This window comes from Panthera tigris, chromosome B4, assembly GCF_018350195.1.
Source record: "Panthera tigris isolate Pti1 chromosome B4, P.tigris_Pti1_mat1.1, whole genome shotgun sequence".
Classification (NCBI taxonomy): Eukaryota; Metazoa; Chordata; class Mammalia; order Carnivora; family Felidae; genus Panthera; species Panthera tigris.
This window is the reverse complement of record NC_056666.1, coordinates 18,736,252-18,756,390: the sequence shown is the minus strand read 5'-3', so window position 1 is coordinate 18,756,390 and position 20,139 is coordinate 18,736,252. Positions and strand designations below refer to the sequence as shown.

Sequence of the window (20,139 nt, the reverse complement as noted above, 5' to 3'; positions counted from 1 at the left end):
ATTGCTAGACAATTTTACCATTATTAGCAACTACCTGGGAAGTTTCTAAGAATAATTTAAAGCAAAACATGAATCAAATAATCAGAAGTGTTAAATTTAATGTCTACTAATTAGAGAGGCTGGTTTGCTAAGGGCAAGCCTTTTTCCTTTCTTTAGTTGAGAGTTTCAAGAAGCTGGGAAGAATTTATTCAAGAGAATTTTCGGAGAACTGTATCTAGTTTATGAGCAGCATATTAAAATTTCTCTTTTCTCTTAAAGGAGGTAAAACTCGTGGCCTTGACATGCACAGATCTTAAGTGTACAATTCAACAAATTTTAGAAATTTCCATGCTCCCAGAATGTTCTCTTTTGCCTTTTCCAGTCAGTTCTGACCACACCCCATCCCACCCCATGACGGGCAACCACTATGCTGATTTCTATTATTGTAGATTAGTTTCACCCATATTAAATTTCATATAAACCAAATCATACTATATGTACCCTGTAGTGCCTGGATCTTTTTGCCTAACATGATGTGTCTAAGATGTATCTGTGTCATTGCATATATCACTAGTTTGTTCTTTATTTCTGCTGAATATTAGTCCATTGTATGAATATACTCAATTTATTTATTTTTCTGTTGCCAAACATCTGGATTATTTTCAGTCATTGGCAATTACTTATACAGTTGCTATGAATATTCTTGTAAATATTTTTGTGGATATGTTTTCTCTTGGATACATAGAAGTGGATTTCTGGATCAAAAGGAAGATATGTTTAATTTTATAAAATTGTCAGTTTTGGGGCACTTGGGTGGCTCAGTCAGTTAAGCATCTGACTTCGGCTCAGGTCATGATCTCATGGTCCATGAGTTCGAGCCCTGCGTCAGGCTCTGTGCTGACGCCTCAGAGCCTGGAGCCTGCTTCGGATTCTGTGTCTCCCTCTCTCTCTGCCCCTACCCTACTCATTCTCAGTCTCTCTCTCTCTCTCTCTCTCAAAAATAAATAATCATTAAACAATTAAAATAAATAAATAAAATGGTCAGTTTCCCAAAGTGATTGTACTATATCACACTCTGATGAACAATGTAAAAGACTTCTGATGCACCATAACCTCATCAGTATTAATGTTTTGTCTTTTTAGTTTTAAACATTCTCGTGGGTGTGAAATGGTATCTCATTGAGGCTCTTGCTTTTTTAAAGTCAGCCTGATAATCTGTGCTTTCAAATGGAGTTTTTATTCTTTTTTATAGTTAATATAATTATTGGTCTGGCTAGATTTGATTTATTTTTCTGTTTCTCTTCTTCGTGTTCATCCATTATGTGATCCATTTTTCCTCCTCTCTTGCCTTCTGCAGCCTAAACGAATATATCTTAGAATTCCATTTACATTTAGGTCTACATATTTTGTACTTTTTTTTTTTTTTGTTTTTGGTTGTTGAACATAATGTTCACAGGTGCTGAAGTCACTTAGGGTTGAAATTTTATCAAACAAGTTGTTAACTCATTACTGTAACTGAAATAATAACATCTGGTCACAGCAACTTACTGCACTGTTATGGATCAATGTTAAATAAGGACTCCTATCCTTACTACCCAAGATACGTTTAAAATCTTGTATCAAGCATGCGGTATAAAACTAAGGTGAAAATTAGTCTTAATGGAACAGCAAGTCATTGAAAACCTATCTATTGAAAAAGACTGAGCTAAATTTAGTATCTAATGGATTAAACTCCTTTCTTTAATCATTATGTCTTTTTAATTAATTAATTAATTTTAATGTTTGTTTATTTATTTTGAGGAGAGGAGAGAGAGAGAGAGTACACACACACACACACATGCACAAGTGTGCGAGTGGGGGAGGGGCAGAGAGAGAGAGAGAGAGAGAGAGAAAGAGAAGCCGTAGCAGGTTCTGTGCAGTCAGTGCAGAGCCCAACATGAACCTTGAGATCATAACCTGAGCCAAAATCAAGAGTTGGACACTTAACCAACTGAGCCACTCTGTGGCTCTCAATCATTATGTCTTTTTAAAAATAGCATATCTTTTCTCTTTCTTTTCTTCTTTCTTTCTTTCTTTTTTTCTTTCTTTCTTTCTTTCTTTCTTCCTTCTTTCCCTTCTTTCCTTCCTTCCTTCCTTCCTTCCCTTTCCTTTCCTTCTCTCCCTCTCTTTCTCTTTCCCTCTTCTTTCCTTCTTTCTTTCCCTCCCATCCTCTTTCCTTCCTTCCCTCCCTCCTTCCTACCTTCCTTGCTTCTTAAACTAGATCAGCATATTATAGGAGAAATAAGCATCGGCAATTGAAACAAATGTAAGAAAAATAGTACTTAAGTCACAAAACCTTTAAAATGATAACCAAGGTCAGTGGGCTCCAAACACACTTTGGCATGACCTTTACACATTAATAGGAGGCCTCTTTTTTCCATCCCCCTTGGGAATGTTTTATGGATTCTCTCCACTCGTAGACACCATACTCTGACCTCTCACACTTACTCTCCCCATGTTACTTTGTCTCCTACTACACTGAGACAGCAGGAAGCACAGATGAAATTCCCTCAACTTCTGCCTCTTCTCATCCATGCTGACTGATCCATCCCTACTTGAGGATACATCAAATACTCTCGATCATCTTTTAATTCCTTTCTTTATGTCTTCTTTCTACTCAACACCTATACCGTGTAAATAGGCTCCTAAAATAAAACAACATAATTAACAAAAGAAGTCTCTACTTTCTTTTTCATTAAAACTTCTTGATAAGTAGCTTGTCCTTGTTGACTTCAATTTCTTAATTCATAGTCTTCTCAAAATCTATCTGGGGAGTGTGTAACTGTGGACTGTAGAACTGCTCAACCAATGTTAACATATTACTTAAACTAATGGTCACCTTTCTGTTCTTTTTTCTTTTTCTTTTTTCGTCTTCTTCTTCTTCTTCTTCTTCTTTTTTAATTTGGCCTGTCTAGAGCATCACCATAATTCACTACTTCCTCCTTGAAATTTCCTTCTCTTTGGTTTTATGATAGCAAATTCTATTGGTTTTCTTGCTATCTCTTTATCTGTCTTTGCAGTTTTCTTCACAAAACCTTGTGTTCTCCTTTCTGTACTGTGCCCTTTTCATTTTTATAGCATCCTTCTGTGATCTCATTCACTTTCATAACTTCAACTGTCATTTCTATGATGATGATGATGCCTAAATTTATATCTTTTGCTTGTACTACTCAAGTGAATTTCAGATTTGCAGGGAAGAATGCCCATTATATATCTTCATTTGGATGTCCCACAGATATGTCAAAATCAATAAGTTCAAATTCAATTCATTGCCTCCCCCACAACCCGTCCTCTTCTGGTATCCCCCATTAAACAGCACCGTCACCCACCCAGATAACTAAGCTCAAGTCCTGGGAGACATCTTAGTCACTTTGTATCACATAAGTCACACATCCAATCGGGTATTAGTTATGTAGCTTTACTTCATTCAAAGTGTTTCTCATGCCCATTTTCTCTTCTTTATTCCTACCGTCGGCCACTACTTTGGCTTCTCAGCATTTCTTTTATGGATTACTAGTACAATCTCCTAAGTAGTTTTCCTGGCCTCAGGTTCACTCCTTTCCCATTGTTCCCCACAACCCCATAATTTACTGTCAAATTGGTTTCCATACAACACCCAGTGCTCATCCCAACAAGTGTCCTCCTCAATGCCCATCACCCACTTTCCCCCTCTCCCCCACCCCCCATCAACCCTCAGTTTGTTCTCAGTATTTAAGAGTCTCTTTAAAAAAATATTGATGCCTGAATCAGCTCCAGAGGTTCAGATTTAATTGGTGTGAAGAACAGTGTGACCACTGGGGTTTTATAAGCTGGAATAATAAAATCAGATGAGAATAATCAGATAATTCCAAGGTACAGAAGAAGTTGAGAACCACTACTCTGGATAAAATTTTACGAAAGCAATTCTTAATTCTAGGGATATGCAAAATAACATTCTGAAGTATAAGAAATGTTCACTATTATGGCATACATATACTTAGAATAGAGTTAGTGCTACCATGGAAAGTAGCCAAACGAAGCAAAAGATAAAACCAAATGTCAAGATACTTTACAGTTGTAGAGACAGAAAGTGATAGATATTCAATAGCCCGTCAAGAGGAAATAACAGTTTCCCTTTGCTTATGAGACTGTGATCTATGTGAAAGAAGTAGGTGAAAAAAATAGCAAGGGAAGGTGGGGAGAGAAATGAAAGATATGTTACTTTGATGATTTATGTATTAAAGTCAAAAAACAATTCGACTGAATGATAAATGAAACACTAGACACTTGATCTGTCACTAGAGACTAGGTAATAAAAATATAACCTTAGAAGTATTCTAGTGGAAAAGTCAGAATAATGTTGTAACACTTTATCTTTGGCTGAAAAGTCTTGGGGTATGTTCAGAAATAAGAAACTAACACGACCAAATCAGAATTTAGACCAGCCATTCCACAGTAGTTCATTCAACGTGCATCTGTCTTAGCTTTGTGAAATCAACCGCTTGGCAGATTTGTACCTCAGAATGAACTTGATCATGTTGATCATGTTCTGCAAACCGCTTAATGTGGCTATTTCAGCATCTCTGATGGGTGACACCACCTTTCTGACTCAAGGATGCAGCCTTTCAGGATCCAGGTTTAGTAAAATGCCCGGCAATAAGAAGAAATGAGAAGCACGGTACCACCTGCGTAACACATCAGTGCTCTCTGGAGTGCTGTTACTTTAAAAGCTATTAGCAGCTAAGCACTTATATTCAAATATGTTTTTAAAAAGACACTCTATCAAAAAGAAGAACATTTAGAGGAGCCAAGAACAAGTGCAGTTTTGGTACTTGGAGAAATCTCAGTCAACAAATTTTATTTTTATTTATTTATTTTCTAAAGTTTGTTTGGATATTTTGAAAGAGATAGTGAGAGCGGGGGAGGGGCAGAGAGAGAGGGCGAGAGGGCGAGAGAGAGAGAAAGAGAGAGAGAGAGAGAGAGAGAGAGAGAGAATCCCAAACCGGCTCTACCTTGCCAGTGCAGAGACTGATGCAGGGCTCAAACCCAGGAAGCTACCGTATCATGGCCTGAGCCAAAACCAAGAGTGGGATGCTTAACTGGCTGAGTCACCCAGGCGCCCCTCAGTCAGCACATTTTAAATAATAAAATCAAATCACAGGATTTTAGAGCTTACAATAATTTTAACATCTGCAGTGTAGCAGAATGGCACGATTCAATCTGCCAAACTGAGCTGAATCTGGTTGAAGGCTTTCCTTCTTAATGAAGAGACCCTGCCATTGATTCAACTCGCAAACCTCTTTTCAGCGCCGGATATAATTTTATCCAGTTCGCATCTTGAAGACATTTACATTTCTATTTAGGTGGTGAGTGTCATTTGGAAGCAACCTAGTCAAATGCCAAAGAAGGCATTTAATAGTTGTACCTACTCTAATATATAGCTAGGTCATTCCTTTGAAATGCACTCCTCTAATAAGCTTTTGCCAGGATTTGAAAACCCAAAGATGTGATTTTAAATGCTTATAACCACCATCCACAGAAATACATACATTTAAAAAATACATCCTAGAAACCCCTTGATGGTGAATTAAACCTGAATTTCTGGAGAAACCAAGAAGGCTGAAAGGATTTTAAATTAGATTTTGAACATAAACACAGCGTAGCCCTGTAGTTTGGAGAATGCGTGCCAGTGATTCAGACACTCCTCAATGACACAGGACAATCGATGTGTTGTGATTTTCATAGAAAGGATAAGATGGAAACTACTGCATAATTACATGGGAAAAGAAAATAAATTCCATTTCCAAATACTTACAAGTATCATCAGTTGTTAGAGAAAAGGGAAAACAATACGGTAGAAGTAAGCGGAATACTTTAGACTGGCATTTCCTGTTCGAAGTTTGACTGTAAGAGAACAGCCATACTGAGAGGCTGTATTAAGGCCCAAAAGACTCATACCCCCGGTCTGCCACGTACTGGCCATATAACCTTTCTGTACCTTTGTTTTCTCAGCTAAAAAATGAAGATAATAATAGGAACAACTCACAGGGGTGTTGTGTGAATTATACGAAGTAATAAATGACAGCATGTAGAATGGGGCCAGGAACATAGTAAACACTCAACAAATATTTCTTTTTCCTCTTCTTTTTCTTCTCCTCCTCCTCCCAACTATTTGGAGATCGTTGTATAGTTGGAGATAAAAGGTCATGTTTATACTCGCTCTTCTGAGTTTTTGTATTCTATCACTTACAATGGTCAATCAATGTTATACACCTTACTGAGGAGGCCTATGCTCATTAGATACCATTTTCTTTGTTTAGGTTTGTTTACATGTTCTTTTCGCCAAATTATTCTTAGGTCTTAGAATTTCCACTCAACCCATAAGGCTAATAAAACTTTCCTAAACCCAAAACTATCTTGAAACTTCCAGAAGCTCTACCTAGTCTTACTCTAAATGTAGCAGGAAACTCAATTCACAATTGAAGATTCATCAAGAGTGATTTAGCAGACTGTAACTCAGTTTGGGTCCTGTGAATGAGAAACCCTGTTGTGTGCCTTTGGTGTCCAACTGCTCAGAAGTATTTTATACTTTCATATCAAAGATGAAGGAAAATCTCCTGGAAAGTGAATGTATAATCATGTCAGCTGTGGATTCCACTAGAAAATCAACTATTTTAACCCACAGAAATGTCCCAGAAAGACTCAGCCAAAGTAATCCAATATGTAAAGCCAGCATCACTGGCTTCTAGCTACATATTGACTATTTTGAAAAATGTCACCCTTTTTCATCAAAAACTACAGATCTCTAAATTCAAATGCTTTTTAAAACCAGCCAATTAAATCAAATCAAGAAATAAAATGAGCTAAATTTCTTTGCAACAATATATAGCAATTTACAAACATTTATTAGCTTGCATTAAAAAAATTAACGAATGTGAGAAAACACTTAAATTAGGCATCCTTTTTCATTATTACCTCCATTTTGCAAAAATGTTAACCTGGATGTGGAGGGGCTGGACAATTCTGAATTCTATTCTCAATATGTTTAATCAACTGATCAAGTTAGATTTAAAATGGCAATCTTTCCTGCATCTTCAAATTCGGTAAGATAAAAACAATGACAAGTATGCTATCTTGATGAAGGTGCTATAAAAAGTAATGTGTAATTTCCCTTAAGCACTGCTTTGAAGGAACATTTATCTGAATACTGGCCAGGATGGTCTGCTCCAACTGTACTTTAAGAAAAAGTGCCCTACAAACAATCCTAGACATGTAAAGAATTCCAGTATATAGACACAATTAAAGTCTTATTGTGATATTTTGGAGTCCTGATGGATTCGTGGCTGCATATTAATGATCTAAATATCATCTGAAAATCCATCAGTCAACTTCTCCAGTATGACAGAAAAGAAAAAAAAAAACCTTATATTTACATCAGGAATTTACTCCACTTGGTTTCTCAATATCGTAAGGTATTCTAATGCACTGCTTTAAGAAAATCTTCAAAGTTTTATGATCCCTTGATGCATTGAATAAAACTAAAGATTTTCCTTAGGATAATTGGTAAGATTCTAGGGAACTACTTCCCAAAGTGTATTTTGCAAAGCATTAAGTCCATGAGATGCAACTTATAAAAAGGTTTTATGACCAAATAATGGAGAAATGCCAGATACTAAATCTTTATTGCCATCTTGAAATTTCTTTAGAATGCATGCTCCCCGAAAGCAGGGAATTTATAAATCTCATTCACTTATCATGGATCCAAGCCTGTGACAATGCCCTCCAATTAGCAGGCATCCAGCAGGAATTAATGAATGAATAAATGAATGAACATTAAAAGCTTTGAACAGCTCTCTAGCAAAGAAACCTCTTTCATTTTCTTTCACCCAGAGTATCTCATACCTATTTGACCACAGGATTTTTTCTGTTAGCACTACAGAATATTTATTCTAAATAATTAGAATATTAAAAAGAAAAGAGACAGCATAGAAATAATATAATAAACACACATGAAACTACTACCCAAATTAATAATGAAATGTAACAAATACAACAGAAGCCTCTTGGCGACTCCTCCTCCAACTCATTTATCTCCCACTTCCCTCCCTCAAAATAACATAACACCAAATTTAGGACTTATGTTCACATGAAACTAAACAGCGTCCTGTTCTGAGAAATTCTCAACTGGGGGATTGCTAAAGGCCCTTCAAGTGCTGAGATTTTAATTGATTTCTAGCAAGTATATACAGGCAAATGGTCATCTGTAAAGCTATCCACTTATAGCATTAATACTATGATAAGTAAGAAATGAATGAAATAAAACACTATTATACAGACACAAGACAATGGAGAATTGATGTAATAATGATATATATGAAGAGGCTAAGCAGCTTATCTTTCAAATGGATTGATATGAAATTAAAGATGCATACAGTATGTATCTTATCATACAGTGACCTAAGAAAACATAGATGTATTTTTGTTACTTAACCTGGACTAATTTAGAAACTAATCTCTACAAATTACTTAAAAAAAAAATCCCTAAGAATGTATACATTGGATTTTGACTTACAAAATCAGCTGGGGCTGCAAAAGTAAAACTGTGTCTAGATCAATGTCACAGTAGGGCCACATTTACATGAAAGAGGCTGCTAAGAAGAGGCCCCACCGTCCCCCCCTCCCCCCCCCTCCCCCGCCACTTCCTGAGTTGAATAAACAGTTGCTGATAAAAAAATCTCTTTTATCAAGATCCAGCAAGCTATGATAGAGAAGCACATCTGAGCTAACATAGTTTAATAGAAAAAGAACTGTCTTCAAAAATTTTAGGCAATATCTTTCACAATCTTATTTTGGTAAAACTTTTCTTCCTCAAATTTTTAAGTATCAATATAGGTTTCTCTAAAAATTGTCTTAGAAAAACCTGAAGTATGCAACTACTTAAAAGTTCTTTTTTGCATGTTTAATTTTTGTCCCCTGCTTGACATAAGAGACAGAAGGGCCTATAAAATATATTTCCATATTGGTCTAATTCTTAATTTTATTTATAAAGAATGTTGAGTAGTCAACTTAGAGAAAAAAAAAAAAAGAAAACATTTGAACCCAACACCTGCTCTGTGTAGATACTCAATACACAATTAAACCAAGGAACAGTACACGAGAAAGGAGAGCAAGGTGTGTGGATAAGTTTTCACGTTATAACTGGTCATTGGTATACTATAGTTTTATCGGCAAATATGAGGGTTAGAATTTCATTCTACCATTGAAACCATTTCAATTTTCAAACCACCCATTGAATTCTCCCCATGTTAAATACCAACAGGGAGTGAAATATAATCTCACTGTGTATTAGAAGCCCACAAATCCTTTCTCATATATAAATGAATGAAATGAATTAGCATCTGAAAATATTTATAAAATAAAAGTATCAACTCCTACCTCCATTATCTTTTAGATGTAGTGCTATCTTCGTATCATCTGGAAGAGAAATTCAAAGTTATTGTAACAAAAAAAATTTTAGTGGGGCATAAATATGATGACCAGTCATTGTCTCCTAATGCTTTCTCAGAGGATTCAAACCTCAAAAATACTTCACAGGCTATATAACAATCCAAAATAATATGTATTAAAATGCAGCACTGGTTTCAAAAGCAATAAAATGATTTAGCAGCTTCCTCATCTCATTTTATAACTTTAGTTAACTTTTAATATCCAATTAAATTTCAATTAAAAGTAAAAGTTTCAAGTTTAATTTATTATTCAAACGAAAGCCAGGTTTATGACCATAAATAAGTAAGACTATTTTTTCTCCATCAGAGCCTACTCTTGGCCAACTGGTCTCACATTTCTCCCTAGTGGTGTCATTTAGAATAAGTGGTTATATTTTGGCTAATATACCTTCTTCCCTCAATGAGTCGTCCCCTGCATCAATATTCTCTTGTAGTTTTGTCTTCCCTGACAGAGGAAATGTTTTTCAAAGACAATTTCTGTGACATACACAGTGTCCCTCTACAGATTATAGACCAACATATTTTACTGACTGTATTCAGGTAAATATTAGAATGGCATTTAAATAGAATTATCTATTTTCAGAAGCTGAAATCACTGGACATTTTATATGCATTTTGCCTTTCTCTCCTGTGACTGAAATGTTGAATTCAGTTACGACAAAATTTACCGATATAAAAGGAAGTCTGTATTTCTTTTCTATTGAGGACAAGTAGCCAAGATCACTAATGAAATCTAAGTCTTAAGAAAAGGTGCCATACGTAACAAGAATCCCAGCACATCTTTTTCTTCTGTAATAATTTTGTCTTTTCCCCTTTAGAAGTCCTTTAGAAATCCAGTTTGCCAAAAGATAACTTTCTCTCTAGAGAGCTACTCCAGTACATGTCAATGCAGTGACTTTCCCCTCCTTCAGAAAAAAGCAAAAATATCTAGAGCACCTTCTGTGGGCAGACTGGTGGGCAGCTGGGATGTCGCTGCTCTTCTGGTGGTTGTTAAGACCCTGAATTTTGTGGTTGTTGCTTGTATAGTTGTGGTGGTTTGAGAAGAACTTTCCATTGGCTCTGTGTTCTCACACATCTTCTCTTTTGACTAATAAGAGAAACAAATAGGAAAACAATTTAAGAGTGATCACACATGTATTTAAAAAATTACATCAAAGAAGTTGGGCTGTGAAGCATTAAGGGCTTTCATATCAAGATGAGGAATACGTTATTTTTTATAGAGAACAATATTTATAGATTTTAATAATTTACAAAGTATATAAAAGATGAGAAAAAATTGGATGTAACAAAGCATTTCCATCTTCAGATATTTGGATTTCATCATTTCTGTTCTTAATCTTTCATACTACTATTTATCTTGCCCTAAATCTTATATCAATCTCTATATAAAAGACATGATGTCATGAGGAAGAAGTTCATACAAGAAGAAAAACATGTTCATACAGACAAGAATTAAAACATGCTTGGGTATGTGAAGAAGGCGCTTCAAACCAATAATGCCAAGTTCTAAAAATTTGGTAAAGTGCTCCATATTCCCTTATTGTTTCAAAACTAATCCACCACACACTGAATGAGTATTTAAATTTTTTGTTTTCTATTACAAAATATTCAAAATCACCCAAACAAAAGATTGGATGGCCCTCATGTAATCACTTAGCCTACTTCTCCCTAGCAGAGCTAGACTGAAGACACCAGGAAAAGATATATATTTTATTTTTATTTATAGCCCACAAAAATAAATCCTACAACATTCACCAGCAACAATTTCCACCACCCAAACTTTTATGGTTTAGAAGCTGGTGTTTCTCTCTCAACCTCTTTGTTCTCCAAAGGACATCATCCCTCTGGTAGGGTCTCAGGTAGAAGATAATCAGTCTGCACATGGGTGGTAGTCACCCCACTTTAGAAAATTGTTATTAAATAAATTCCTTTCTTAAACTTCTCTTGGCATTAATGAAATACAAGGCACTTATTACTAGTTCAGCAAGAGTTCCTGAGATGGCTTCCTCTTTTACAAAGGGTGAGATACAGATTTCTTCTCCACTGCAATTCCCAATATCCTAGGGGTCATTCAATCTTCAACTGTTGGTTCCCACATCTTCTCAGCCCCAGTGACCTAATGATCCCCTTGCTAGCTCCACATCAGTTCTTGCCCCCACAGTCTGGCCCTCATCTGCAGTTGGAGATGTTTGTGTTTTGAGATCATAGATCCAGTTGTCCTCTTTCCAATCTCTCCATGTATGTGCTCACTCAGATTCTGCTTCTCCTTTGACTATGCACAAAGTCCAGTCTCCTATTTTTCCATCACTTCAACCTCTCTTTTCAATTTCTTCACTTCTCTTGCCCCGTTTTATCTGTTTTCCCACAGCATCCTTTCAGAAAACCCCCAATACTAAATGGAGTAAAAAACCTGCCTTTTCCTTGCCTGCAACAAAGCCATGAACAGCTGGAGAACGATCACACAGCCTCTGACTGGGAGCTCCATAAATTTACCTCCCACCACCTCAGTAGGCCTTCCGTGCTGCCCGGCAACTCTGTCCTACTCTGCTGGTCTCTTCTCCCATTGTCCTCTGTATCAATTTCAAACCCACTCCACTCTACCAAAAACTATAATGCCTGTCCCAATCTTACTCCATGGGCTCACTTTTATTTCTTTGATAAGAATCATAAGCAAGAATTCTCTACATTTCTTTACAAATCAGCATTCTTGCTTGAATCTGTACTGACCTACCCCTCTTCCTTTCTGTTATAATGGAAGAGGCTCAGTATTTATAGCTATTCTCTCAACCTCTACTGTGGCCCAACTCAGCCCACTTTTCTCAGGCATTGTGAACTTGCTCATTTAATACAATCCTTTCTCTTCAATGTTTACGATCTTGAGTTTTCCACTGCCTTGTTCCCATTAGAGCTTAAACACACTCAAGCATGTCCAATCTTACTTTAAAAACTCAGTCCTCCTTCTCTACAACACACCCTGACATTTCCCCACTTTCCCTTCCATTCAGTCATCTTTCCAGAGAGATAGGTCTGTCCTGGTCTTTGCAGACTCCCACTTTCCCCACTTGTAAGAATCTTGTTTTTACTCAATACAACTTACTGGAAACTTCTCATGCTGGTGGTCCTAATATCTTCTTATGCATGAAATTGTCTATATTCTTGATATCTCATAGCGAGGGGCACACCTGTCCACTTCCCAGGGTTCTGTGACATTTTTCCTCACCAGTCTTCTGATAGGTTTCTAACAACTCCTTTATTTCCTTTTACTTCTGTCTCCCTGTTGTGTGTTGGTAGTTCTTATGGATCTTTCTTGACTAATCTCTTTGCCATATGCATTCTCACTAGCAATTTCCACCACACCCATGATTTCAATTCACATCTTTATATTAATTTACATAAATCCATACCAACATTACATATGTCTCTCTTGGATTTCTGACCCAAATATTCATCTACTGACTTAACATATGCATGTGGATATCACAGACATCTCCAACTCAATAAGACTGAAATGGAACTTGCCACATATTATTCTCCTCCTGTGTTTCTATTGTAAAAGAATACTATTAGTAAACACCCTGATATTTAAGGTAACATCCTGGAATTGTTTTGCTCAGACCACTAAAGGCAGACTATGGACTCTAAATGGTCTTCCTTCTATAAAACAAGGAGATTCTGGATAAAATACGAATTTTAAAGCATTACTAGGATTTGCAGGACACAAAGAAAATCTCCAAGAGTACCTTTCTATTGTCTCTCCCCCAAAACAAAATAAAGCAAAAGCTGTGTGCAATGGAGTAGGAGTAATATACATGAGACAAAGTAAAAGAGTAGAATTTGCCTATAGGGCAAAACATGTCAAAAATAAATATTTCTCCAAGGAGATTAAGTCTTGTGCCAGCAGTAGATGGGGGAGATAAATCTAAACCTCTCCTCACATATTAAATAGGGACATATGATATCCCCTAAAACTCTCAGGTTCTCATCATCAAACATTCTTTGGTAGAAAGCACCATCTATTTAGGTCCTAGGGATTCCCATGGAATAAAATCGAATAAAAATGCAATTCTAATTAAAGGACACAAACAGAAACACAAAAAGAAGCAGCACACTCTGACAAAGTTAGCAAAAACAATGAGCCATGTATTTAAACTATGAAAATCTTTAGATATTGTGATCATCCAATAGAAGACAGACAAAAAATCATATATGAAATATCTTAAGGAATGAAAGATAAAGTTTAAAAATTAGTAATACAGACAATAAAAATGTCTTGGCAGATTTAATAAAAGGTAAAATTTAAATTTTAGAAATGAAAAATACATTTTTTGCAATGACTACTTCAATGGATATGTTAAATAGTGGATCAAAAAAGATGAAGACAGATTTAATAAACTGGCAAACTGATCTGAAGAAACTCCCCAGGATGCAACACAGAGAAATAAAAAGGTAGATGATATAAAAGAAGAGGTTAAAAGATATAAGGAAGTGATAAGAAGGTAACTCTATCTCCAAAGAGTTCAGATGGTAAAAATAAAGAGGATGGAGAAAAGTCTGATTGAATAGTACTTAGTAAACTTGATGCCTGATCGGTTAGAAAACACACATTTTTCTAGAGAACACGCAGATAATTTGTACAAATTGTCCATGTACTATTCCATGAACAAGTTCCAACCAATTTTAAGGAATCAGTATCATACAGAATATGCTTTCTGACAATAATTGAATCAATTATTTGAGGTCAATAATAAAATAAATTTTAAAACTTTTCACAAATTGGAAATGTGCTATAATTCATAATTCAATGTAAATCCAATAAACATATTAACGTGTTGATTGATTACAGATCTAGACATACTGAGTCTAAATTTACTTAAAGAACAAAAGTCCCCTAATAGTCAAAATACTTGTGAAGAAGAAAAAGTAAGACTTGTCCTATAGATAGCAAGATTTCTATAAGAGATGATGATAATTAAGACACCGTGACATTAGTGAGGGTTTTGACAAATTGAGGATTAGAAGAAGAGAGCCCAGAAAACAACTCCCTGGTTATGTAGAAACTAGGAAAGAGGTGGCTTTGCAAGAAATTGCCAAAAGGAAGGACTATTCAACACACAGTGCTTGAAATTATCTATAAAGGGGAAAGCTCCTCACAAAATTGGATTCCCATTGTACATCATACACAGATACCAATTCCAAATAGAATAAAGACTTTGATGTAAAAAAAGATAAAGCTTTAAGATATTTAAGAGAAAAATGCATGAAAAATGACTACAAAATTTGGTAGGAAAGGGCTTCTTAAACAAGATAATATACCCAGAAACTAACAATAAAAGACTGATTAATTTGACACCTTAGATTGAGAATAGATGTTAACTAAATAAAATAATGAAGTAAATGAAGAGAATCCAAAATCTGGGGAAGATATATATACCTAGAGAAACTAGCTAGAGCAATAACACAGCAGAAATAAGTAAAAAGGTATAAAGAATAAGTAAAAAGGAATAAAGTAAAAAGGTATAAAAAGTAATAAGCAAAACTCTTTTATTTATAGGTGGTAAGATTGTTTAAGTAGAAAGCCACCAAGAATCTTGATATGTATTTTTTAAAGTAGTAAGATAATTTTATAAGGGGGTTATATATCACATGTATTATGTCTGTTACATATAATCAATGGAGACCTATGGTCTAGAATAAAAAGAAAAAGAGAATTACTCAATAGAAAAATGACAAAAAGACATGAACAGGAATTTCACAGAAGAGGAAAGACAGAAGAAGAAACACAGAAGCCAAAAAGAATATGAAAATAGATTCAACTTCGCTGATAACTGGTGAAAGACAAATGGAGTTCCCAATAAGATACCAAATTAGATAGCGAGTAGGTCTGCAGAAATGAAGAAGTCCGACAAAATCAAGATCGTAGCGACCATGAAATAATGGGAACCTGTAAGAGTTCCAGCGTTGTGCTGGTCGTGTACATGGACACACTGGAAAAAAATTGGCATTATCTTTCAAATTTGAACGTTTGTCTGACTCACATTCAGCAATTCCACTTTTGGGAATATTAGAGAAACTTGTGTACATTTGACTTAGGAGACACGCACAAGGCGCTTTTGTCAGAGGAAAAATCTTGAAACAAATGTCCATAAGACTGAGTGAAGAAAACATGATTGTGAGAATATAAGCTTCAGGAAGGCAGAATTTGGTGTTTTGTTGTGTCAGACTATTTTTTTACCATCCTATTCCAGTACCTAAAAAAGTGCCCGTGACATCATGGGCACCCAATAAATATTTGGTAAGTGAATGAATGACATATTAATACCATGGAATATATAACTATAAAAGTGAATAGATCACCATCACGGGCACCAACAGGGATAAGTGTTATAAAACAAAATTCTGAGTGATAAGTTAAAGATTCCAAATAGCTTTATTTATTTTTAATAGGGAAGGGCACAGATGCAATGGAGCAGAACAGACAACCAGCTTCCTAGTCATGGATAATCTAGTTCATAAATTGGGTAGCATGATCCTGGGTATTCATTTTCTTACTGTTTTTCAAAGGTACATTAATGTTATAAAATGTTAAAAAGATATTCTAAAAGCAAAGGATAACAAGAATTTTAAAACACGTTCACGGTCCTCATTTCCATTCACCCAACCACCTTCGGATCCTTCCACCACCCCAGCTGTGGTCACCATGACCCTTCCCACTGATTTAGGCCAGATCATCAGCATCTTTGGCTGGGTTATAGCTACAGTCAATTTATCGGCCTCCTGCTTCAAGTTATCATTCGCCCCATAGCTAGGGTGATTCTTCCAAAAAGGCCTGATTAAAATCCTTTCCCTTGCCATTATTTTTTAATGGAGGTATAATATATACATATAGCATTATATTAGTTTCAGGTGTACACCATAATGATTTAATATTTCTATATGTTGTGAAATGATCACCACAATAAGTCTAGTTAACATCTGTTGCCACATATAATTACAAACTTTTGCTGTTGCTGTGATGAGAATTTTTAAGATTTATTCTCTTGGCATTTTCAAACGCTCAATAGAGTATTATTAACTGAAGTCACCATACTGTACATGACTTCCTCAGGGTGTATTTATTTTATAACTGGAAGTTTGTCCCTTTTGGATCCCTTCTCCAATTTCATCCACTCGACCATCAATCTGTTTTCTATCCACGATGGTTTTTTTTCCTTTGGTTTTTGTTTTGTTTGATTCCACATATAAGTGAGATCATATAGTATTTGCCTTTTTTGACTTATTTCACTTAGCATAATGCCCTCAAGGTCCATCCATATTGTCACAGACGGCAAGATTTCCTTCTTTCTTTATGGCTAAATCATATTCCAGTGTGTGTGTGTGTGTGTGTGTGTGTGTGTGTGTGTGTGTGTGTATTCATACGTATATGCCACATTTTCTTCATCCATTCATCCACTGATGGACACTTAGGTTGTTTCCATATCTTGGCTATTGTAAATAATGCTGCAATAAGCATGGGGTGCTATTATCTTTTTGAGTTAGTGTTTCCATTTTCTTTGGATAAATACCCAGAAGTGAAATTGCTGGATCACATGGTAGTTCTATTCTTAATTTTTTGAGGACCCTCCATACTTCCCTTGCCTTTAGCATAAAGCCTAAACTCCTTCAACTTGTCACACTTGGGGGTCTGTTGACCTCGCCAATCTCATCTCTCACCACTCCTCTTCTTAGCTCTATTAACCTTCAGGCATCATCTTGAATTATCTCCTCCTCAAGCAAGGCTTCTCTTATGTTACTTAACAAGACCATGTCCTTACAGTTACTCTCTACCCAGGTCATTCTCTAAAAGCAGTCCTTGGTTCAGTGGTCTAACTACCTGTTGGACACACTTCTTCCATTTTTACATTACTGGTGCTTAGAACAGTACATAGTAAGTGCTCATATTAGGATTTGTACTTATGGAGTAAATTTATCTCATAGGATCAGAAAGATTTAACTCTAGTTTTAGGCACAGAAGATGGACTGCAGTTGGTGGCTTTGTTTACTCACCTGTAAAAGAAGGTTAGAATTGCTCACCATAATTAAATGTATGTAATTAATATAATGTAAGTGACAGTTTAATTACATAATTGAAAGGAAACACTGGATATTAAAAAATGTACTTGACTCTGAGATACTTGGGAATAGGGGGTCATTTTTTAAATTTTTGTAATTTCAGTGCTCAGCACATTCCACAGAACATACTTAGGATATATTCAGGGGTGTTTAAAATAAGATGGATTCTTCCTATTTCCTTGGTTCATGGTGGGCAAGAAAAGTAAGATGCCTGAATTACACTTTTGATCTTTGCACAACTACAGCTATTCAACTGCCATGTTTTCATGGAGGCAAATGTGACTACATGAAAGAAACATCAATTGGAAAATACAACTATGGCTCCAGGAATCTACTTTCATTTTGAATGATGTTGTTCCGTAAGTGAAGTGAAATAGATAGATTAGTGTATATCACTCTAATCCCCCAAATGAATGTCAAAGAGTTGATGAAAGCTGTGTTGGCAATACAGCACTTAAAATTCAAGCATATTCTCAAAGATGTTTGTTTCAAGATATTTATAAGACATCATTATAAAACCTTAATTTTTAAAAAAGGCTTTAGTAACCATTGGTCCCCTAACAGTTTAAAGAGAGCACTTTGACATGATTTGCTTTCCTGAATGAGAAAACGTGTATAATTGCTAATAATCTTCATTCAAAATTCACACTCTAACACTTAACACAGGGAGAAAAAACAAGTACTTTTCTTTGTGAACCTGATAGGATATCTTTATAACCTGAAATGACAATGTAAATGCAATTCACTAGAAAATTATGAACAGGATAAAACTGTTTCTGCAATTGCATGCACTTGCTTGAATCGTTTCATTGCATCACTGTCTCTATCAGGCTTGCCTTGGAGTTACTGTTTCCATGTTATACCATTTCTAACTTATATTACATCAATTTGCTGCAATCAGTCTTTTCCTCCAGACCATCGGTTTTGTTATTTGAGCAAAAAAGATGAACAATGGCTTCCGAGATCTTAGAAAAGCTGCAAGTGTTTAAGAGAACTGCCTTTTGCTTGTGAGATTCAAATTCTGGTTCTATTTCCTAGCCACACACCTAACTCTGTTCCCTCAGGGCTTCCCTCCCCACCCCCGTCCCTCACCCCTCCCTCTTCTCCCCTTGGTAATATGGGGGCAATAACAGCTCCCAGGAAGGGAGCTCCCTTGTCACAGGAAGGGTAGGAGAATCAATCGAGATAATACATGTAAAGAGATAAGCCCCCTGTGTGGCATATATTAAGGACCCAACAATTGCTGGATATCTTTGTTAAATTAGATGCCATTTTCATTAAGATGTAGCAACCCTATAGGACAGCTTGGTCTCAGGAATCCTGTGGTTATAAAGCACATGTACCTCTTCAGGGCATCCACTGTCCACCCAGTCCTGCCGATGGCGGTCAAATCCACTGGAACATCTTTGGAGAGGACGCAGTGTTCAGAAAAGAAAATACGGGGTGCGGAGTGCGGGGCAGAAATTAAAAGAAAAAGATTGGCAAGTTAGTTAATTCTCCAATTTTCAGTTTAGCATTAACATGAACTTTCTTCTATAGAACTGTTAACTGGAGTAGCAGGGAGGTATGTACGGGGTGGTGAGTAAGGACTCGTTCCTCAGGTAGTTGTGCAATTAGGATCACTCATGGCAGCAAATTACTCCACTGACGCCCACTACTCTCTGCAGGACACCTGGGTCCCAAGCAAAGGTAAAACCAATTGCTATTCTATGAGGTTAGTTTTCTTTTCACTCATTTTTTCTTTTTCTCACCATCAAAACCAGTGGTTATACACGAGTTTTTTGCAGGCATCATTTTTTAGGATTTCGGGTCTTTTTATCTGTTTTCTCTAAAAAAAAATTTTTTTTTTTAAATTTAAAACCCACAGTCATGCAAACTCTCTACTGTGCAGTAAAGGATTAACTCAGCAGGTTTGGGGTGTTGAAACTCTCACATTCCAAAGAAAGAACTGGCCCTTGTCTGGCTCCTGGGAGAAAACCTCTAAGCCCTTGGAATATCCCACCTGATAAGAGTGTCTTTGTATATCGTGGGTCTTGGATTATGCAAGATAGTTCATTCTAACAATATGATTTGTGTCTGTTTTGATTCACCTGGAGACTGGGACCATGCTGTATCAACATGACCTCGTGGAGGGGGTAGAGACTAGAGATGAGAATAGTCACAAAGAAATTCATACCTGCGTGACCGACCTCTGTAAAAACCCTCGACACCAAAGCATGGGTAGGCTTTCTTGGTTGGCAACACTTGGGCGTGTGTTTTCACAACTTGCTGCTGGGGAAATTAAGTGCCTTCTGTGCAACTCCACTGGGAGAAGACAACCAGAAGCTTGTCCCTGGTCTCTTGTGGACTCTGCCCTATGTGTCTTTCACCTGTATTGATTTTAATCTGTATCCTTTTGTTATAACAAATGGGAACCTTGAATATAACAGCTCTTCAGAGTTTTGTGAGTCCTTTCATTGAATCAATGGACCTGAATATGTTCTTGGGAACTCCTAAAAACACTCCAATTAGGTCTTCTCTAAAAGGT

The 20,139-nt window shown here is 36.2% G+C and overlaps 1 protein-coding gene across 4 annotated transcripts in view; it reads right to left on the bottom strand.

Annotated features, from left to right (window-relative positions):
* The window catches only part of PLXDC2 (plexin domain containing 2), a 446,499-nt gene that overhangs the window by 51,888 nt on the left and 374,472 nt on the right, over positions 1–20,139 (bottom strand). For all 4 annotated transcript variants that reach the window (XR_006219664.1, XM_015537188.2, XM_042991189.1 and 1 more), the window contains exons 10-12: positions 18,956–19,016; positions 10,440–10,590; positions 9,433–9,471 (exon numbers count right to left, since the gene is read on the bottom strand). Coding sequence is in view for 3 of the 4 variants with exons in the window: in XM_015537188.2 (XP_015392674.1) it covers positions 9,433–9,471; positions 10,440–10,590; positions 18,956–19,016 (251 nt within the window). In the remaining variant the exon portion in view is untranslated. The remainder of the gene's footprint in view (positions 1–9,432; positions 9,472–10,439; positions 10,591–18,955; positions 19,017–20,139) is intronic.